The 22,957-nt window shown below is 49.6% G+C and overlaps 1 protein-coding gene across 1 annotated transcript in view; it reads left to right on the forward strand.

The window, feature by feature from the left end:
- Positions 1-1,592: 1,592 nt before the first annotated feature.
- TG (thyroglobulin) overlaps positions 1,593-22,957 on the forward strand; it is a 239,796-nt gene continuing 218,431 nt past the window's right edge. Inside the window, exons 1-10 of the mRNA XM_021688468.1 lie at positions 1,593-1,659; positions 2,649-2,757; positions 4,106-4,203; positions 5,348-5,551; positions 5,920-6,079; positions 13,351-13,457; positions 14,146-14,289; positions 14,484-14,669; positions 18,660-19,754; positions 20,187-20,774. Of these exons, the coding sequence (XP_021544143.1) occupies positions 1,593-1,659; positions 2,649-2,757; positions 4,106-4,203; positions 5,348-5,551; positions 5,920-6,079; positions 13,351-13,457; positions 14,146-14,289; positions 14,484-14,669; positions 18,660-19,754; positions 20,187-20,774 (2,758 nt within the window). The remainder of the gene's footprint in view (positions 1,660-2,648; positions 2,758-4,105; positions 4,204-5,347; positions 5,552-5,919; positions 6,080-13,350; positions 13,458-14,145; positions 14,290-14,483; positions 14,670-18,659; positions 19,755-20,186; positions 20,775-22,957) is intronic.

The following is a 22,957-nucleotide window of genomic DNA, read 5'->3' on the forward strand; positions in this document are numbered from 1 at the left end:
GCTGGGGCTGGGGCTGGGGCTGGGGCTGGTGCTAGGGCCAGGGCTGGAGCTGGTGCTGGGCTTGGGGCTGGGCCTGGGGCTGGGGCTGGGTCTGCGCTTGGTGCTGGGGTTGGGGCTGGGGCTAGGGCTGGGCCTGGGGTTGGGGTTGGGGCTGGGCCTGGGGCTGGGGCTAAGCTAGAGCTACAGCTAGAGTTAGGGATGTTAGAGCCTAGAGCACATGTGATTCCCCAGGAAGGATGTACAGAACAGGATTTCTTACCCATTGTTAATCCCACTCCCTGACAGTTAAAATAACTGTTGAGTTTTACTTTCTGTACTTTGTATCATGAACATAATAATGATGAAGGTAACCAATGTTGGGTAGTGACATGCGGGGGCTATTTTAAGCACTTCACCTGTGTTAACACTGGTAATGTTCATGGCATCTCTCCTGGATAGAACAGCCCACTGTTCTGCAGTTAGGGTCCTTCATCTTTGTGCTGGGTGCAAACCGTGCTCCATCCCCAGCCTATCCTGCCCCCCCCCCCCCCCCCTGGGATAGCATCTCTCCAGACTCTCACCAACCCTCCCTCCCACATCCTCAGCAGGGTCTTCCCCGCTAGCCCAGCACCCCTGCCCCCACCTGTCACCAGCCCCTCACCCTGCAGGGTGTTCTGCGGATCTGTCACTCCCTGGCACCGTGTCGTTTGCATAATGACAAAATCAGTAATATTAACTGCTAGCTTGAGCACAGACTCTTCAATGTCCTGTTTATTCCCTTACAGCATCCCTAGCAAGTAGGTACACATTATTATTCTCCTTTTACTTCTGTTTTCTAGAGAAGGAGGCAGTGCTCAAGAGGATGAGGTGAGTTTTCCATGGTCACGCAGGGAGAGGAGTAAAGGAAGGAGCCTGGCTTTACTAAGAGAAAACATACTGCTTTATAGTCTCTACGTGGAAGGTACAGTTCCTGCTGCCTCTGGGTTGGGGAATTGGAAGTCCTGGGACAGAGGGGGAGAGGAGAATAAGTATGAATAGGAATGTGTGTGTGTGTATTTGGCTTCCCTCACTAAAATTCTTATATTCTATACTAATGACTTTGCCTGTTCCCTGCCATATTCTCATTGCCTAGAATAGTGTCTGCTGCTGGGGGGGGCTCTAGAAAATATTGATGGAAGGAAGGAAGCGCGTGAGGGAGAGGAGAAGAAGGAAAGAGGAAGCGAGGAAGGGAGAAAGGAAGGAAGGAGGGCTTGAGGGGGGAGAAGGGAGGAAGAAATGCTTTTTTCCCCCGGAGTTGGGGGGGAGGGGTGATCCTGTTGCACCCATCGCTGTAGAGCTTTGGCCTTCACTTTTGTAAAGATGACTTTCAAAGCCACCCCAGCCCTGTTCTGCTCCACGGAGCCTCAAGGAGAGTCTTGTCCCCCACTGGCCACACAAGTGTCCTCAGAGGGAGCAGACGCAGGTGGAGGACCCCTTGTGACCAGCAGAGAAAACAAGGCAGGCTCGGCTCCGCTGAGTGCCCGCGGGCGGGGTTGGTGCTATAAAGCCTCCCTGGCCAGAGCCGGGGGTGGGCAGTGGCTTCCACCCCTTCATCCCCAGAAGGGCCCATGAAAATGGCCCTGGCCTTGTGGGTCTTCAGTCTGCTGGGCTCAGCCTGCTCGGTGTCGGCCAACATCTTCGGTGAGTTACGAGCCCAAGGCCATGGAGGAGAGGGTCTGGAGGGAGCTCTCAGGCTGCAGCTCTGAAGTCAGCCAGGCTCTGCCCCAGTGCCTCGGGACATTTGGGATCTCATTCAGTCCTCACAACGTCCTGACGAGGGATTTCAGATGAAGAGACAGAGGTTCAGAAAGGTGGACTGAATTTCCTTGAGGTCACAGAACCAGGGATTGGTGGAGAGCAGATGGGAAATCAGACCTTCCTAATTCAATTTTAGCTCACCCCACCTTTTTAGTGAATTTTGGCACTGGCATTTTTTTTTTTTTTATTCCCTTAGCGATCTCAGGCCGAGGTCATCCATGTGAGGCATTTGAGAAGTAGTCCGCAGGTAGTGAAAAAGATAAATTCACCTGTTCAGTGAAATAGACGTGAGTTCCAGCAGCGGCTCGGCCACTTGCTGGGTGACTTTGGAGAAGTCTAAGCTTCAGTTTTCTTGTTGGAAAAGTAAGCCAGTGACACCTCCCTCCCGACGAAGTAAGCTCCTGCGAGTCGCATGCTTTCTCAGTGGAGAAGATACGTGGGAGTTACTAATTCATTTGCATTCCCGACCTGGGCCAAGAAGGTGTCCTGCCCACAGGGGTGGCTTGATAAACCCAAGAACACCTTCCTTCTGGTGTTCAGACCTAACCCCACTGAGGCTCAAGGGAACGCGGGGTTTGAGGTTTGACTTTGAATCCTGCCCTTGCCAACTATGTGACCTTGAGCAGGTTCCTGTCACCGTCTTAGTGACCCAAGGGTAAAATGCAGACCTCCCTTCCCAGGAGAGGCTGGGGGTTAAATGAGCCAAGGGCATACTTAGAAACGTGTGAATAACTGTCAAATTACAAGTTAGAAGGTGATTGTTGATGGTGCCAGAAATACAACCCAGGAGAGCATCTGAGCTTTGGGGAGACCTCTTTGCTACCGGAATCCCATCCACCCTCTTCCCTGTTGAGCTGCTTCCTTTTCCCCAGAATACCAGGTGGACGCCCAGCCCCTGCGTCCTTGCGAGCTGCGGAGGGAGGAGGCCTTTGTGAAGGGAGCAGACCACGTTCCTCAGTGCGCAGAAGATGGAAGCTACCAGTAAGGATTCCTGAGCCCTGTGGACTCCTGGGGCCCTAAGAGACCTTAAAGCTTATCTCATCCCCTCCCCTCCACTCTGCGTGGTTCCCTCACTCTCCCCTGCCTGTGTCCAGGACATGTGGCCACTGTCACTTGGGGGGTGCCCGCCTCCCAGGTCTGTTCCTCAGGCTGATGGACACTGGATAATCTGACCCAGAGCGCCCCGGTCCCTGCTTCATCCCAGCCAGGACCAAGGACTTCCCTTCTTTCCCTGCCAAAACTTGCAGCGTAATTGCTTTAATGAAAGGTGTGGGGGGATTGATGTGTTGGCGCCTCCTGTCCTCGGTGGGTGCTCCTGAGAAGTCAGAGGTGGAGGGATGCCCAAGCTGCCTGGACTCAGGCCTGCGGCCCTGCCTCCAAGCCCTGCTGAGCCCAGCGATCTGCGCCAGGCGCTTCTGTCTCCCACTGTGAGCTCCTCTCTGGAAGGGGGGTTTGGCTGCCCTAATGTAAATGTGCGTCCTGGACTCTCCCTATAGAATGGAGCGATAATCTCAACAACTCCCCAGCAGAACATTCCGGCACAGGAATCGTTTGTGTGGGCCTGACTAGGGGAACCCTGTCCATGGACTGCGTTCTGGGAAACCCCTGTGAAATATTGTCACCTACCTTCATTTTCTATGTGCTCTTAATGCCCCCAGCAGCACCTTACACCTCCCAAGAGTGCAGAGACCCTGTGGTCCGGCCCCTGCTTGGGCATCTGGGAGTCAGAAGGGCACAGGAAGTGACGGGAGGCTCACCTTTGTGGCCCTTATTCATGTTGCTGTTCCCCGTCACTTGCAGTTCCACCCCCCCCGGTCCTCCTCAGGAGGCCTGCCTGCGCTATTCTCTTCACCCCGAGCACTGTTGACCTCCTTCTGCCCCTAGCAGGACCCCTGATCATCCTGCGGGCCTCGTTGCAGTCACCACTTGCCCCGGGCAACCCATGAGTGTGCCTCCCTGTGTAACCCACGCCCAAGGCTCTGCTCTCCCATCTCCCAGACCTCACCGACGTTTCGCCCGCCCCTGGGCCACCAGGACACTGCCTTTACCCCCTGCAGCGGCTGTGTGGCAGCCGCACGGCAGGGCGGGCGTTTGCCACAGACCTTGCAGGTGGGGCGGCCGGAGGATGGACGGCTGAGATGTCGCAGGGATGAGCAAGACAGGAAAAGGCCAGCTTTGGCGCTACGTCGCCCACCCCTCTCCACTCCATGTCTCCCTAATTGAAACAAATTAAAACTTGGAAGACCCAAAAGGAAGAGGAAAACTAAGCTGGGTTGCGGCTCGGGGCCTCAGTAATGCCGCTCGTGTGGTGTGTCTCTTCTGCCCGCAGGACAATCCAGTGTCAGAATGATGGGGGCTCCTGCTGGTGCGTGGATGCGGACGGCCGGGAGGTGCCGGGCAGCAGGCAGCCTGCTCGGCCCGTGGCCTGTGAGTGCAAGAGGGGGTGTCTGGGGGAAGGAGGGTCCTGGTGACCCGGCAGGCCTCCCTCTGGGCTGCCGGACATTCCTCTTCCAACTGGGATAATAGTCCCACACATGAGGCCCTACTTCCCGCAGGACTGCTATGAACATCCAGTGGGTCCATCAAGTCATTTGTCCAGCAAACAGGTACTGAGCTGGCCCGCTTTCGGGCTACCTGCCTGGCGCCAAGGAAGCTACAGGGCCAGACATCCAAGGCCTCTGGAAGCAGAATTAGGCCACGGACACACCTAGTGTTTTCTCGCCTCAGGTGTTTCTAAAATCTGAGACTTAGGTGAAAATTTCCCTGTTAAAATAATTATTATCATGAGTAGTCAAAGAAACACAGCCCCCCTGTAAAGCATGTCAGACCTAAGCCTAAAACCAAGGTCAGTGGAAGCTGGTCATCTTTAAATGGTGATATTGAGCCTGGAACCAAAGATCTCCTTTGAGGAGAAAAGCCCTGTTTGGGGCACGGGGTTGTTCACGGCCAGCCTGGCTAGCCTGGGCAGCAGGCTGGCTCCCAGAACGCTCTGGATGAATGACCCCGGCCCGGTCCCATGCCCTCACTGAGCTGTGGTCCCTCGTCTGTTATAGGAATGTAAGATCTGCTCACAGGATTTAAGGCACATATCAAACCCCGGGCACACAGTAGGTATTCAGCAGGGGTAGTGATTGTCAAGGTCACTAATCTCATGCATCAAGGAGGGTGGTCGTGTTTCGACCCTATAGAAAAGGAGGGAGGCCCAGAGTGGTTCAGGGAGGGCTCCACAACGACGGTGTGGGCAGGGGTGCGGGAATGTGATCGGACAAGCTCTGTCAGTGCTCAGCCTCCGCTCTGCAGTGCCCGGGCTATGGGGGGTCCGGTGGACCGATGGGCCACAGTGGAGGCCGCCCTTCCCTGACCTGGTGCACAGGATGCTGGGAGCAATCCTGGGATAAAGCTGGACAGTCGGAGCGCTGGCCCTGAGCTTTCTGCCAGCTCTGAGGATCCCTGGGTCGTGGGCCCGTCGTTCGCTCTCTGCATGGGGTGGGAAGGACACATCCCTGTCTCCAGGGAGGGAGCCTGATGCTCTCCCTGGAGCATCGTCTGACCCTGCTCCTTGCACCTGTAGGTCCGTCGTTCTGCCAGATGCAGAAGCAGCGGATCTTGCTGAGCGGCTACATGAACGGCACGACCACGGCCTACTTCCCCCAGTGTCAGGATTCGGGGGATTACGTGCCCGTGCAGTGCGACCTGGGGCGGGACCAGTGCTGGTGTGTGGATGCAGAAGGGATGGAGGTGTACGGGACGCGCCAGCCGGGGAGGCCGACTCGGTGTAAGTCTCTGGATCGCCGGCAGCCCACACGTCCCCCGGTGTGCGCAGCTTGCCACACGGAACCGAGACCTCGTCAGGTCTCCCTGGCCAAAGGCAGAGGCCCTGGCCCTCAGTACAGAAACTGAGAGCAGTTTAGGAGGGTTTTATCACTGCTAACATTGCCACGTGGCGGACAATCAGGATTTGCTGGCTGGTTGTTCGAAGCATAAGCATGGAGGGCAGCGAGCGTTGGCAAGTCCCCCGCGCAGGACTCCGTCTCTGTGTGGGGCTGGGTCACGTGTGTAGGGTGAACGTCTGCATCCGGACTGCAGAAGCGTATGCACCTACTCCTACCTAAGCCCTGACATTTCTTCCTCGGAAATGTTTAGGTCCCAGGAGCTGTGAGATAAGAAACCGCCGTCTCCTCCACGGGGTGGGAGACAAGTCACCACCGCAGTGTTCTCCAGATGGCGGGTTCATGCCTGTCCAGTGCAAGTTTGTCAACACCACGGACATGATGATTTTTGACCTGGTTCAGAGCTACAACAGGTAAGGGAGCCGGCCTCTGGGGGTATGCCCAATCTTGGGCCATCTCTCCCTATCCCCTGCCAAAGCTCATGCTCACGCCGGGACTGGGGGTTTTGGGGTTTCAGAGGCACAGTCTGGTGGGGGTTGAGAGAGGCCTCACTCTCATAAGCTGCTGGACATCTAAAGGAACAACAATATTTTTAACAAAACAAGCAAGCTGGCAACAGCCATTCGAATTAAAAATAGGTGAACCCCCCCTCCCCCGCCCCGGGGCCAGGCAGCCCATGGAAATAAAAAGACCAGAGAGCGAAGACATATGTATTGGGATGTCTACTGCATTGTTTCTCACTGTAGCTGAAAACGGGGAGCAAAGTGACTGAGAGACCCAAGGTGGGTGGCTGGATAAACGGGCCACCACCCTAAATATTTATGCAGCCGTTAAACAGAATGCTTTGGAACTCTCCCAGTTGATTTGGAGAGAAGGTGCTGTAGCATATATTATGATAATATGATACAAGATACAAGGCGCTCGTATGATTTCCTTTTTACCAAGCAAATAAGCACACACCCTTTTACGTGCATAGATGGTGATGCAATTCTGTGTCGGTACAGGATTAGGTGAGCACAGGGCACTGTATGCATCAGCGTACGCTGGGTGGTATATCACCATCTTGGCCACCAGCAGGGTCAAGCTGCTGTGGAGAAACAGGGGTAGGGAGAAGGGAATCCGCGGAGAAGGAGAGAAGATGGCACTCTTGCGAGCATGGGCATGATCATATTTATGCATTCTTGTAAATTGCTTGTATGTAGGCACCTATAAATAAGTGTAAAGATTTAAGTAACAAATGTACAAAGGGAGATGCGTGATAGATCTTGGCCCAAATAATCAGATTGCTTCTGGTTATTTAAGATGGCCACTTGGTCAATGTAAAGGGCCTGCACAGACTTCAGACATGACTGAAACGCCCTGAGGGACATCAGTAGGAGTATTAGTCTGTGAATACTGATGGGAATTCTCTTGGAAAACCTGAGCCTCTGTGTGGCTGGCTTCCAAGGTCACCCGTTTCTTTCCCTCTCCAAGAGAGACAATTCCCATGGGCTGTGCCGGGAGGGGTCACAGGCTCGCAGCCTGGCCACGGGAGCTGTCCGTAGACAAGTCTTATTTGAGCTGTATACTATTTTAAAAACTGGAGCATTTCAAGTGAACTCCATGAAATTTCTGTTTGCGTAAGTAAAAATAGCTGAACATCAGCAATTTCTTACGTTTAACTTAATACACAAAATTCTGAATTCCTGAATTCCCCCATGGCCCCAAGAAGTTGTCCTTGAACTGTTCTTTTTTGGACTGATCACACGCGGTCCAGAGCTCCAGCACTCCGGGTCCCTCTCAGTCCTGTTGCCTGCTCCTTCCATCCGTGTTACCTGCCTGGCCCCCTTGCATTTGCCCCTGTGATCCTCATTCTAACTCTGCCACTGCTTGGCAATGTGACCTGTTCATTTACCCTCTCTGTGTCCCTGTACTCCAGGGTCCCCATCTGAAATACGGGGTGGGGACACAGGGACAACTCCCTGCGCACTAGGTCCTGGTGAGGATTTAATGAGGCCTCATCTATGAAACCACTAAGACAAATGCAAATTATTATGCATCCATAGGGATGCCTCCTGTATCACCCAGCTGCAACAAATGTAAATTAGGTTTTTGGGTTTGTTTTTTTTTTCCTCCCAGGCTTAGAGAATAGCCTGCCTGTGTGCACCTAAGAATTTCCCCAAAGCCCAGTTAACTGATATTCATTAATGCAAACCAGTGTGTGCTCAGTTCAAGTTCAACTGGGTGCTTACTCTATACAGGCAATTTGACAACCTTCTGCCTACTTTAATCCTTACAAAAATAATTATGTTCTCTAGCAGACAGATGAGGAATCTGAAACACAGAGGCTAAGGCGCTCACCCTGGGAAGCAGAGTCAGTGGGCGCTAGAACTGCCTGGCTGCGCTTACTATCCCACACCACCTTGATTCAAGTATCTTTCCCTGCAGCATCCAGCACAGAGCCTTGTGCACAGTAGGCCTGCAGTCTATGCTTATCACCAGTGCGTTCAAGAACTTATTTGCGGGGCCAGCTTGAGGCACAGTTCACAGCTCCTTCCATGAGAGGGCAGTCAAGTTAAATGCAAAAGTTCTAGACTAAGCATCCATTGTTTAAGAGAGACAAACAAAAACAAAATTTACTCCTGAAATGGGATCCTTTCCTTTTTGTAAGCAAGCATGTCTCGGGGGGAATTCCGATTTAGGAAGGTCATGGGAAGGGTTGGGCAGTTGGTTACTGGAAGCCCAGCCTTATTCAGGGGTTTCTTGATAAGCCGACCTGGGCAGTGAGAGGCCCCGCTGTTCCACAGGGCACGGGGGAGAGTCTAGATTTCATCCCTAAGGCTGCAGACAAAATACTGGATGGCCAATTACATTTGAATTTCAGATAAGCAGGGGGTAATTTTTTAGTATTGGTATGTCCCCGAGATTGCATCAAGGATTTTGAGCCTATGGGGGAAGATTGGGTATATTTTGAATTTAGGAAAGCATGGACTGGCCGGGGAAGTGCAGAGGGGGTGCAGGGAGGCAGCTCTGTGGGGTCTGCAGGCTCCTGCTCAGGTCCAGGTGAGAGACCATGTTGGCATGGACCGAGAGCACGTGATGGAGAGCGCTGTGAGGGGGCGGGAGGGCTAGAGAAACATTGCTGAGGTGGAATCCACAGCAACCGGTGAAGGTGGAGGGTGAGGGAGAGGAAGAGTCAAGCCCACGTCTGGTTTCTAGGTACATGGTACAGGATGAGTTTGGAAAAGGAAAATTGCATGTTTGATTTTGGAATACTGAATCTGAGAGGCTTTCTTTGGGACATTCAAGTGGAGAGCATGAAGCAGCTGACTTATTTGCGTGGGGCCTGGAGGGGAGGCCGGAAACCTATGGCGAGCTCATTTGCCAACCTGCTGTGGGTTTGTCATGTGCTCGGTGATGATTTGCACTTGAGCGTGGCCATAGCTTTTGCCGCTTGAAGCAGGTCCTTTTGCCTTCTGAAGGCCATGGCTAACAACACCTGTTTGGCTGGTGACTTTGAAAACCGTGTCGTGGTGTAGAGTAAGCTTTGCTGGTTCTTCCAACTCTACCCCACCTTCCCTACTGCCTTCACCCAGCCACTAATAGAGAAATGCATTCTGGCTAAGCAGATTGGAGGTCAAGGTCTGAAGGGCTGATGCCATTGCCAGGCCTTTGTGGTCCATGCTAAAACTCAGTTAATTGGTTTATCAGCTCTTGTCCTTAGTGACTAAGAAAACTCAAACTTTCTTAGCAACCAGTCTTACTTGAGATCCTTGGTCACCCATGCAAATCAGATAATCCAGTGAGAAGGATCAGATGCATCTTAGTGTGTGGCAAGGGGACATCATTACAGAACATGTGGAGGAATCTTCGAAGACTGACCATCGGTTACCTTCAAAGGAAACATCCATGACAGGTCCTCCTACTTGAAGGAGCTCTCTTCTGGCACCTAAACTGCTAATTTATTAATCGATGGTTAGACTTCTGGCGGGACTGTCTCTGGGTAGAGTGGAAAATCTGACTGAGTAGCGGGGTCTGCTGCCTGAGCCCAGGGCATGGATGCTGTTCTGCATGCGACTAGGACCAGGTGCCTGGCAGGGCCTGACATTTTGTATTCCACTGAACCTGAGTTGTGATTTCTCTAGCTCTGGGTCGGTCACAGTCTGAGCATCAACTCAGGACTGCCACTCCTTCCCTTGCACTATGATTTTCTTTTTTGAGAACTTTCTTACGATCCTCCTGAGGTTTTGCTTTAATTTAACAGAAGGGACACATCCTTTTCCACTGGATGAAATACGTCATTTTTTTATTTTTAAGGTTTTGTGCTGATTTTCTCTTCTTCCTTTCTTCTGACATGCCCTGAACGGGATAGAAACGGGAAATAGAGGAGATCATAGGGGAGGCAAAATAAGGGTAGAAAATAAGAATAAAACAAGGCAAAGTTTGCTACGTACCACTCATTCTATAAAGTTTTCTTTTCACAAATATAAGGGGCTGCATATTTGTCTACAAGCACCTTATAACACTTGGAGAAAACACTCTCAGTTATTTGGTTTCCATCAGATAAAAGTAAACCTGTTTTTCAGAATAACACAATTTTTTCTTCTATTGAAGATGGAGAAGTCTTTGTTCCTCTGATCCTCATGAAAGGGACGATGCCATATACCATAGGGTCCTACAGGACTCAACCGTATCCTGCTGCTAACAAAATGGTCCGTTTCCTAAGACCCGTGCCTAGAAGGAGAGTGGGCATGGAGCTTTCAGGAACAGTGTGTTCGTAGTAGAGATGCTTGCGTCCCGACATTCTCCACCAGACCCGTGCCTCCCCCAGCCTCTCAGTTTTTCCTTCTGCCCACACTGTCATCCCCTGCCCCCGGTTTGAAGTTGGAGACGTGCTAATGATCCTTCTAGACATGTTCTCTGTTCTCTCCTTGCCAAGTCCTTGTTCTTAGCTTCAGAATCCCACTCCAGACTCACTTCCTCTGGGAGCATTCTTTGGCTGTACACCAGGTTCCAAACCTAGCTGGCCTGAGTATTAGGATGGAGCCTTTCCCCCTTTCCTCCTTGGGTTCAGTTTCAGTAGTTGGACTTTTGTCGGGGTGGCAGGGAAGGGTGGGGGTCTAGTAAGCAGGAAGTTGTAAGCATGACAGAGGCCCTCCCATCCTGGCGGACAGGAGAGCACCAATGACAATGGAGAAGCTGCGACTAAGCCATCCTAGTGCCCATGGCTAGGCTGGAGGAAGATTCCCGAATTCAGAGTGGCGATACCGTTTCAGAAATCAGCCACCAAAACCAGATTGTATCAAAGCGGACTTGGGGAACAAAGGAAATTGAGGAAGATTCAGAGTTTGAACTTCCTGTCGATGGCAGGGTGCTCTGCTTCCGAGGCAGCCCCCCATCCCACCAGCTGCTGCTGATGAGCGACCAGGTGCGATGGACTCAGGATGCCAGACCCTGGGTCCGGGCTGGGTGATCTTGGACCAGTCAGCTCACCACTCAGAATCTCAGGGTTCTCATCTGTGAAATGCAGCTTTGGAAGGGTTGTTGTGAGGATTCAGTGAGATTAGAGGGTGCTTGGTGCAGTGTCTGATCGTTCAGAACATGCCCCCCGTTATTAGTTTCGGGAGCAGTAATGATCAGCAGTGACCCCGTGGGGCTAGGCCAGGGCCGGAGCTCTGACACGTCTGGCTCCACACCTGAGCTCTTTTCATATCAGGAGTGAGGTCCTTACTAAAAGCACACAGAGGCCCAGGTACTGGGTAGCTCGTGAGACCGTAAAGGCAGAGAGGAGGAGCCTGACCCTCAAGTGGTGGGATGAAGATGGCCCAAACGTCATGCTGCTTGCACTGATCCTGGGACATGACCCCGAAGCAGGCCTTTGGGTCGAATCGGCAGAACATGGGTCTGGAGTGATCGAAACTTCCTGTGCCTCGTGCTGGGATGGGTTTCAGAGCCTCAGGCCTGCCAGGTGCCCCATCCATGCGTTCTCCAGCATGCGTGTCTTCCACATCTGTTAGATATCGGGAAAAGGCAGGCAGAGGAGAGTCACGTGCCTTTCAGAATGTAAGACAGGAACAAGGCGCAGCTGACACACATTGAACATCACCACTGGCAGATGGTGGCAGCACGTGGGCGCTAAGACCTGGGTTTAAACTCTGTCTCCCACTGCTGTTTCAGGATGGTGGCCAACATACCTTACCTTCTTCACCTCTAAAATGGGTACAAAAAAATACCACTTGCCGTTTAGGAGTGCTAAGTGGATTGAACAAGTCAATGTATATTAAACATTTAGCGGATTGTCTTTTGCCAGATAGTGCTCAATAAATGGAAGTGATTGTTACACTATTATTAGCGCTTTTAGAATTGAATTATCCCAGGTTTCAATTCATGAATTTTTATTATATACACTCCAATCCCTGGCAACTGGACAAAGTGAGTTTTTAGTTTCTATTATGCGTAACTCACTTACTATAGCACTCCTTCTTATTTAACTCACAGGTACATAATAAAAGACCAACAATATGGAAAAAAAAATCCATAATCCTGTAGTGCTTTTGTAGGCTTTGTATTGCATATTCATTTTCATGCAAATTAGCTAATACTTGTTGCACCCCCTGTTCAGGCTCTGAGCAACTCCTGTGTTATCTGTTGCCTTCCAATACCGGTTCATTTACACGGTAGTAATTGCAGTGTATATACAGACCATGTTGTATTCTACCCTTTTGATATAATGCTATGCATGCATACATCCATTTAGGAAATTTACCACCATTTCCTTCTTAATTTTCCTATCATTGGACATTAAGGTTGTTTTGACGCAGCAGTGGGTCTCTTTGGGCAGACAGCTGTTGCTTGTACTAACCGACACATTATGCTTGGTTCTCTTGTGCTGGGCTTCTAGGGCATAAAAAAATCTCTCGATGTTGCATAAAGATGAAAAATTCCTCTCTGGTTGCTAAATCATTGCAAACGGGGAGAATCTTCTGTACAGTTTTATATCACCTAGCTTCATCTTACTTCCAGGATCGGGAACCCAGCCGATTAGCTCCTGATGGCAATTGCCAGGTCGGCCATGGCTTGGGCACACTTTCCCTGCACTTGTGGAAAGGGATGCATAGCCCTTTTAGTGGTGTCATATTGATTTCATGTGTTTTCAACTATGGAACTGGGAAGTGTCCTTAAGAATTTCCTATGGTGGAATCTGGCTTCTTTTCAAGCTCTGGAAAAGCTGTAAAGGGCTCTGGAGTCATTTGATCTCCCCAAATGAGATCATCTACAATGTACCATATGTTTGTCAAGCAAACTTGGCCTTTCGTCCCTAGAGTTATAGTCTAGTAAATTTATACTCCAGTAATGTGAGGTTCGTCACCTGTTTTCTGCCTGATCCTATGAGGCACATGCTTGGGTACAAACTGGTGAAATGCCACGAGGGAGGGAGATGACTAATTAGTAGGTGACAGCTGAGCACAGCTTCATTTTCACTTGTCCAGACTGGCTCTGGCCAGGTAAAACCAGCTTTGAAAAGAAATACATTTACTGAAAGAAACATGGAACAAATGGCATGAGATTTAAAAAAAAAGAACAACAAAACAGACATTCCTTCTCCCCAGATGAGATGAAACCACATTTATTTATTTCCACAAAGAAGAGCTTGTGAAGACTTGTGCTTTAGGAAACAGTGACCATAAATCTCATTCTGTCTTAGGTTTCCAGATGCATTCGTGACCTTCAGTGCCTTCCGGAGCAAGTTCCCCGAGGTGTCTGGGTATTGTCACTGTGCGGACAGTCAAGGGCGGGAGCTGGCTGAGACAGGTAAGTGCAACGCAGACAAGTGGAGGGGGTGAGAGAGGCATCCCCCAAACCCGAAAGCCTGAGTATCATTGCCTGCCAAGCAGAAAAAGCAGTGTCTGCCTGCTCCCCCCTGCTAGGCTGCCCAGGGTTTTGAAGGGACCACAAATGTTCTCTTGCAAATGTTCATCTGCAGTGCTTTGAACACAGCTGCTGGTGCATTTGGAGCCTTTGTGCGCACTAGAAGGAGGCGCTCCGCCCTGGGCAGATGCAGCTCTGAGCCTGGAGAGTGTAACACAGGATGCGTTTTAATCGGCTCTCATTCTCGCAAGCAGGGCTCCTTTGTGTTGTGTACAACCTGCACAACTGCACAGAGCAGCCCTGGCTTTGGAAACCATTAAATCTTTTTTTTTTTTTTTTTTTTTAAGATTTTATTTATCCACTGGGGGAAGGAAGTAGAGAGAGAGAGGGAGAGAGAATCTCCAGCCCAGAGCCCGTTATGGGGCTAGATCTCACGATCCTGAGATCATGACCTGAGCTGAAACCAAGAGTCTGACGCTTAACCAACTGAGCCACCCAGGTGTCCCCGAAACCATTAAAATCTTGATCAGACCTGATGCATAGGTGCCCTCCTAATGTCTGTCTGATCGGCCTGGTCAGGATGTCCTTTCTGAACGCACCCGGCCCTTGAAACGCTTCTGTCCTTGCTCAGGTTTGGAGCTGTTACTTGATGAAATTTATGACACCATTTTTGCTGGCCTGGACCTTGCTTCCACCTTCGCCGAAACCACCCTGTACCGGATACTGCAGAGACGGTTCCTCGCGGTTCAGCTCGTCATCTCTGGCCGATTCCGATGTAAGTACCGAGCGGGCGACACACGTGCGTGTCTCCGCTTGGAGGAAACCACTTGGGTTTTAAAGTCACAGCTGCCATGGCTGTTCTCCCGAAGTGGGCACGAGGGTTTAAAACACTGTCAAAGCAAAGAGAATGCGTGCTGTCAACACAGCCTTGTTTACACGCTGTGCTCTCCCTGCCCGCATCTCTCCTAGGCCCCACAAAATGTGAAGTGGAGCGGTTCACAGCGAGCAGCTTTGGTCACCCCTACATTCCGAGCTGCCACCGCAATGGGGGCTACCAGGCAGTGCAGTGCCAGCGGGGAGGGCCATGCTGGTGTGTGGACGCCCGAGGGAAGGAGATCCATGGAACTCGGCGGCAAGGCCAACGGCCATCTTGTGGTGGGTTGCCTCTCCGGGGCCTTCTCTTTTGTTCTCGTCAAGTTATATGACTTTCACTGCTTCTGCAGACCAACCACCCCAGAACCCATCCATTCCACTGCCTCCTGAGTGTACCCCAGAGGCCCTTCGAGCCCAGCATGATGGAAAACCCATTTATTGTCATTAACTTCCAACATCTTTCTCCTCCTGTGTCAGACATAGTTGCTTCCTCAGTGATCTCAGAAGAAAAAAAAGAGAATTATGTTCACTTGTGCCACGAGAGAAGTGTGTACCGATAACTAAAGCAGGGCAAACAGGGTAGGGTCAATTCCATTTTGCAGAGTGTATGAAGAGGAGAGGTTCAGGAAGGCTTCATGGAAGAGGTGACGTTTGATTAGAGTCTTCTTAACTAAAGATATTTCCTGAAGGAGGAAAATAAGGAGAGGTGTTCTCTGACTACAGAGTGGGAGAATCAAATTATGAGGACATAAATAATAGGTGTTAATATGCTATTGGACAATGAATCTGCACGAAGGGCAGAGAAACAAATTGCTGGAGTATGATCAGGGTGGGGCTCTGCACTTTAAGCCCATGGGTTAGAGTGAGGGATGAGACAGTGAGGTCTTTCCTACCAAAGCAAAGGCTTGGGCACTTCATCCCGGAGGTCAGGTGAAGACCCTGAGGGGTTTTAACCTGGAGAGTTCCATGGTGGTTTTGTGTGTAAGAAAGACCACCCAGGCACTTTGAAGGGGGGAGCTGAAAGCAGGATTAGACTGCAGGCCCTGGGGCCAGGGTGAAGGTCATTGCAATGTTTTCAAGAATGAGGAGAGGACTATATTACTTTCCTGGGGCAGCTGCAACAAATGACCACAAATTCAGGGACTTAGAACAACAGAAATATATTCTCTCAGTTCTGGAGCCTGGAAGTCCAAAGTGTCAGCAGGACCATGGTCCCTCTGAAGGCTTCCGGGGAGACTCCTTCCTTGCCATTTTCCTGGCTTCTGATAGTTGCCGACAATCTCAGGCCTTCCTTGGTTTGTGGCAACGTGGCCTCAAACTCTGCTTCATCATCAGCTGGCTGTCCTCCCTCTGTGTCTGCCCTGTGGTTCTTCCTCTCTTCTCGTAATGACACTGGTAATATAAAATTAAGAGCCCACTTGATTCTAGTATGACCTTGTCTTCACCACCTACATTGACAATGACCCTATTTCCAAATAAGCTCCCATTCTGAGGTTCCAGGAAGGATGTGAGTTTTGAGGAGACACTATTCAACCCAGCACAGGGACCGATACAAAAGTAGAAGCGGCGGTCTGGGGAGAGGGGTGTGGACATGAGAAATGTCTCAGGACACTCCAGTAAGACTCTATTCCGTCTTACCAGTAAGATCCTAAAGGAGGTTAGGGGTGAGGGCAAGGGAGGAACCCAGGAGCTGGCGGATTCTGCAAGATCGCAAACAGTGAAGGAGGTAGGCCGGTCTTTTTATAGCCTCGAAAGAGATCAGTGCTCATGTTCATTCAACAATTCCTGTGAAGTCATTGATGTCTCCAGCTTCACATTTTGAGTGTTCTGCGTGGTGTTTGGTAGTATTCTATCTGCCAAGTGTAAGAATGCAGAAGAGGAACATTTTGAAGCTCTGCCTTGAAGGTATTTATGATTACACTGTCGTTCTCTTAAAACCTAGAGAATATTGTGCCCTCCAATTTCCAGGTGGAAATGGGGAACTATGGTTTTCCAAATTAAAACCAGAATGCTATCAAATGCAGGGATCATATATTTTTACCTTCTCCTCTCTGGTGTGTCTGTCCTATTTCCATGCAAACGACTGCCACATGGAAGCAATGTCTGAATGTTTTTGCCTTGGTAACACTACATAACAAATGAACGGAAGGGATATGCCCTTAAATTTGAAAACAGAATAAGCAGAGCAGTGAACTTTATTTCTTCCATACCTTCCTGTAATACCTTCCATTCAAGGCAGCCATGGTCTGGTTGAGGGATGTGTTAGAGGTTCGGATGTTGCCAGTCTGTTTTCTCTCTCTGACCGCATGTTCCAGTTCTTTCTGTTGCCTGGTTACAGAGGGAAATTGGCTGACTTCCTTTTTGGCATCCGTGTGAACTGAAGGGAAAGAATTATTTTTAAAAATGTGGGGGTGGGTGGGTGGATGGCTGAAAAGGACCTCTAAGATTTATGATTTGATGGAGAAACATGGAGCTTACTTACTTCCACCTGTGTGATGGAGATACTTGGAATTTGAATTTAAAGTCTTTTTTCTTAATGTAATTGCAGTCAACCTAGAATATTCAGATAGAATGACCTGACCATGCATGCATGGAGTTGACTGAGCTGATCACTGTTTAATTAATAACTTCAAAAAAAGGTCAAGAAACCTAGAAAAATGTGCTAAGTGTGTTTGCTGCATGGGCATTATTATATTATATTATAGGAAATACCTTATTTCCTATAATTCTATATTATATATTACAACATAGGAAAATATTTCTTATTATAGGAAATAATAATAGCATTTAAAGTATGGTTCTCATCCTCCAAGAGACTATAAACTAGTTAGCCTAGACAAGCCTACCCTCAAGGAGGGATTAGGCAGCCACACGAAGAGCATATAATGAAGCATTAAAGTCCATTAAAAATTCCAACAAGAGAATGCTGGGGAAAGAAAAAAAAAACATTTCATTAAAAACAAATAGGAATTTGTTGGTGTATTAGTTTCCTAGGGCTGCTGTAACAGATTACCACAAACTGGGTGGCTTCAAACAACAGAAATTTATTCCCTCCCAGTCCGGAGGCCAGGAATCTACAATCAAGGTGGTAGCAGGGCTGACCTCCCTCTGAAGGCTCTAGGGAAGAACCCATCCTTGGCCTGTCCAGTTTCCGGGGGCTGGAGCAACCCTTGGCCTTCTTTTTCTTTTTTATTTTCTTTTTAAAATTTTATTATGTTAGTCACCATACATTACATCATTAGTTTTTGATGTAGTGTTCCATGATTCCTTGTTTTCGTATAACACCCAGTGCTCCATGCAATGCATGCCCTCCTTAATACTCATCACTGGGCTCACCCATCCACCCCCCCACAACCCTCAGTTTGTTTCTTAGAGTCCATAGTCTTTCATGGTTCGTCTCCACCTCCGATTTGCCCTCCTTCTTTTTTCCCTTCCTTCTAATGTCCTCCGTGCTATTCCTTATGTTCCACAAATAAGTGAAACCGTATGATAATTGACTTTCTCTGCGTGACTTATTTCACTTAGCATAATCTCCTCCAGTCCCATCCATGTTGATGCAAAAGTTGGGTATTCATCCTTTCTGATGGCTGAGTAATATTCCATTGTATATAGGGACCCCATCTTCTTTATCCATTCATCTGTTGAAGGGCATCTCGGCTCTTTCCCCAGTTTGGCTATTGCGGACATTGCTGCTATGAACATTGGGGTGCATATGGCCCTTAACCCGTGGCCTTCTTTGGCTTGTAGCTGCATTCTGCCCCCATCTTCACAAGGCCCTTTTTCCTGAGTGTCTGTGTCTTCACATGGCCTTAGGAGGACCTAATGTGATCTTATTTCAACTAATTACATCTGCAAAGACCCTACTTCCAAATGATGTCACGTTCCGAAGTTCTGGATGGATAAGAATCCTGGGCTGGGGAGACAAGGAGGACACTGTTCAGCCTAGTACATTTGGTGCATGTGTGTGATCAGGTTTTCAGAAAGGGGGCCGGTGCCCATGAGCCTTGCCTTAGAAAGGGGTCACCCTCCAGTGAAAGGTAGGAGAGGGAGTCATGTCAACTGGAACACTCACTCCCCCAAATGGCCACCACGGATGCTGCTCGGGGGGGGAGAAAAATAAAGAAATGATAGGATAGAGGAGATAGAGGTACAAAATGTCGATGTTCCTCATTGAAATTCTTGACATCTTACTACCAGAAGGATCTGTGGGGTGGTCTCAGGATTATTTGCTGACGTTAAAACCATTTCTCCTGTTTGCTCTGTCTTGTGCAGCTGAAGATCAATTCTGTACCTCAGAGAGGAGGCAGGCCCGGTCTAGACTACACTTTGGGCCCTCGGGCTACTTCAGCCAGCACAGCTTGTTCTTGGCTCCCGAGGGAAGGCAGGTGTCTCCGAGAGTAGCCAGATTTGCCACCTCCTGCCCACCCTTGATCAAGGAGCTCTTTGTGGACTCTGGGATTCTCCACCCAATGGTAGAAGGGCAGGATAAACAGTTTTCTGCCTCAGAAACTGTCCTCAGAGAAGCCATTGGAGCGATTTTTCCCTCCCGAGAGCTGGCTCGTCTTGCCCTTCAGTTTACCACCGACCCAAAACGCCTCCAGCAAAACCTCTTTGGAGGGAAATTTTTGGTGAATGTTGGCCAGTTCAACTTGTCTGGAGCCCTTGGCACAAAAGGCACATTTAACTTCAGTCAATTTTTCCAGCAATTTGGTCTCCCAGGCTTCCAGAATGGAGGGACCGATCTAGCCAAGCCCCTCTCCTTGGGATTTGATTCAAATCCTGCCGCAGAACCTCCTGAAGCCTCTAAGAAGGGAGCTGCTATGAATAGGCCGATTGTGGGCAGCTTTGGCTTTGAGATCAACTTGCAAGAGAACCAAAATGCCCTGACATTCCTTTCATCTCTCCTGGAGCTTCCAGAATTCCTTCTCTTCTTGCAGCAGGCTCTTTCGGTGCCAGAAGACATAGCAAGGGATCTAGGTGACGTGATGGAAATGGTGCTCAGCTCCCAGGGCTGTGAGCAGACACCCGGCAGCCTTTTCGTCCCACTGTGCTCGGCAGAAGGAAACTACGAGGATGTCCAGTGCTTTGCTGGAGAGTGCTGGTGTGTGGATGCCCGGGGCAAAGAACTTGCTGGCTCCAGGGTTAGAGGTGCACGGCCCAGGTGCCCCACAGAGTGTGAGAAGCAAAGGGCTCTCATGCAAAGCCTTTCGGGCAGCCTGCCTGCTGGGGCCAGCCTGTTTGTCCCTTCTTGCAGCAGCGAGGGGCATTTCCTACCCGTCCAGTGCTTCAACTCAGAGTGCTACTGTGTGGACGCCGAGGGTCAGGCTATTCCTGGAACTCGAAGTGTGCCCGGAGAACCCAAGCAATGTAAGTCTGTTGAGTATCCAATCCACAGATCCCGATTCTCTCTTGGGGCCCTGACACGGTGCATTGCAGAAAAAATGGATTCTGTTGTAGCTTACGTCCCAACTGCTGCAATGGCGAAATTTGCCAGTTCACTTAAAAATTGTCCAGAAAAGGGCTGATACTATTAACCATTCTGGTGAGTGAATAGGGAGACTCGTGTGGCCTCCAGGAACTTAAAGTTTTCTGTAGAGCTGCAAACAGCCCATCACAACAGTGCCAATTTGGTGACGGGGAGGCTCTCGGTCTAGGTGTTATTTCCAAATTTACGGTTGATGGGATTTCTGTGGCTGTGTAAGGTTTTAGATAGGGTTTGGACAGTCCGGGGTTTTCATCTTGGCCTTTCAGGTTCACGGAACTTTTTCACCTGACACACCTGCTCCTTGTTCCTCGCAGGCCCCACACCCTGTCAGTTACAGGCCGAGCAAGCCTTCCTTGGGGCAGCGCGGGCCCTGGGCTTGGACTCCAGTGCGCCACCCTCCTTCTCCAGCAGCTACATCCCACAGTGCAGCCCCAGCGGGCAGTGGAGGCCCGTGCAATGCGATGGGCCCCCTGAGCAGGCCTTCGAGTGGTACGAGCGATGGGGGGCCCAGAACAACGATGGCCAGGAGCGGACCCCTGCTGAGCTGCTAAGGAAGATCTTGAGCTATCGAGAAGCAGCTTCCAGAAGCTTCCGTCTCTTTATTCAAAGTCTGTATGAGGCTGGCCAACAGGGCATCTTCCCAGGGCTGGCGAGATACTCTTCTTTCCAAGATGTCCCACTGGCCGTGATGGAAGGCAACCTGACCCAGCCTGGGGGGAACGTCCTCCTGGAGCCCTACCTCTTCTGGCAGATCCTAAATGGCCAGCTCAGCCGATACCCAGGGCCCTACTCCGACTTTAGTACTCCTTTGGCACACTTGGACCTTCGGAGCTGCTGGTGTGTGAGTGAAGTTGGTCAAGAACTGAAAGGCACGCGGACAGCGCCGGGCAAGGTCCCAGCATGTGAGTTAAGCCATGTGGCAAGCTCCATCTGTGTTTTTACAAACAAGGTGTCTGGTAGGGGGTGCTATTGAGTGTCAAGCGGGCATGGAGTTCAGATATGGCCAGGTACATGCCTTCCATGGTTGAGGCACCCGAACGCATTAGTCAGCTCTGGCTGCTCTAAGGGGATACCAGAGACTGGGCGGCTTCACCCACAGATGTTTCTCACAGTTCTAGAGGGTGCACGTCCAAGATCAAGGTGTTGGCAGATTCCTCTCCCGGGGAGATCCATCTTCCTGGCTTGCGGAAGACTACCTTCTCGCTGTGGAGAGAAAGAGCTCTGGGCTCTTCATCTTTTTGTAAAGATACTAATCCCATCCAGAGGGCCCCACCCTCCATGACCTCTTCTAAACCTCATCACCTCCCAAAGGTCCCAACTCCAAGTACCATCACCTTCGGGTTAGGGCTCCAATACATACATTCTTGGGGGGGACATGAACATTCAGACCATAACGCCAAGGCTCATAGAAAGGAAGTGATTTCCCTACACCTCTGCAGTAGGTGTTGGCAATATTAATGTAGTTCATTTTTAAATGTTCATATGATTTATGCGATCTGAAGAGAAACCAGAGTGTTCGTATGATTGATTATTTAAACCAATGCCTCAAATTTGAGCTGGATGTCGTCTGTGTACAAAGCATGATCTTAGGAGAGATGAAGGCTATCAAGTGGATATGACCTGGTTCTTGCCTCTCTGTAATCTCTCATAAATTAGGTGAACCATTTGATTAACCAACACACATTATGATTCTACTCACAAGGACATGCTAGGTGCCCCGGACCTCAGACAGTGCTCCTGCCTTTAAAGTGTCTTTAATTTATTTGAGGAGTTTAATTATAGGACTGATTGGAGAGCAGTTGAAGAAGGTCGGTAAGGTCAGCTCTGTGGCAGGTGGACTTATAGGAAAGCTGGGGTATCTGAGGCATAAGCAGAATGAGGTTGACTCTGTCTTAAATTAAAATGTCTTATTACCAAGTGGCCATGCCGGAAGCTTGAAAGCATAACGAGATAGATTCAACACTTACTGTAAAATGAGAACCTCTCTAACCAGCAGTGCTGGTTAGAGAAATCTAACAAGGCCAAAGAAATCTCTCAATCCATTCTTTGCAATGTTCAACATTGTCCACACCTTTCCGGATCATGTTAACATCAATCAGATGATTTTGACTTAAGCCAAAGTATAGGCTTTAGCAGCAAGTGGGTTTTTAGAATGTTGGGTCAGAGCAATCATGCGGTGAGAACAGTAGGAACCTGGGCGTATTGAATGCCCGGAGACCCCCCGACTAGGATTCTCCATTGAAGTGCCGAGTCCCAGCAATAGGCTGACCCTCCAAGTGAATGCATTGATATCAGCATGGCTGTTGTATAAAAAGTCTCCTTCATTTTTTGAGATTCTTTATACCAACAGTCAGGTCTCCCACACAAGTACATTCCTATAATTTCAGATGCTTTAACATTGAATTTGGTCCTCTTTGCATCCGGTTTTTGAGGTCCAAGTTGATGAGATCAATAGCATCTTGCAACTTTTTTTTTTTATTTTTTATTATGTTATGTTAGTCCCCATACAGTACATCATTAGTTTTTGATGTAGTGATCCATGATTCATTGTTTGCATATAACACCCAGTGCTCATTACAATACGTGCACTCTTTAATACCCATCAGTTTGCTCGCCTTGGCTGAGTGCCAGGCAAAGCATTCGAATGGGGTTTAGAATCTGCGGGCCTTTCCCGTGAATACCAAGAGGCGTGGAGAAGATACACCATATCTTGTTCCCCGGGGGTAAGAGATAATCCGCTGGGAAGCAAGAATTAGAGCTTCCACCTGTAGGAAGTGTTTTATCTTTTCCTTCTAAAGTTCTGCTTTTGGTTTTATGATGACCTACTTCTAACAGCTGGAACAGCTGAGCGAACTGTACCTCATATATTATAGTCATACATGTATTCGCTTTACAAAGAAATATGCATGTTTTGGGGGCACACGTTCAAACTCTTTTGTTGATGGGGCATATGATCCAAAGGGTTTGAGGACCAGGGGTTGGAGGCTTGACCCTCCAGGTGTGGTTCAGCAGCATTACCATCACTTTGCAAGGTTGTTAGAAATTTGGAATCTTGGATCCCACCTGCTGAATTGACACCTGCCTC

The sequence above is a fragment of the Neomonachus schauinslandi genome, chromosome 4 (genome assembly GCF_002201575.2).
Source record: "Neomonachus schauinslandi chromosome 4, ASM220157v2, whole genome shotgun sequence".
Classification (NCBI taxonomy): domain Eukaryota; kingdom Metazoa; phylum Chordata; class Mammalia; order Carnivora; family Phocidae; genus Neomonachus; species Neomonachus schauinslandi.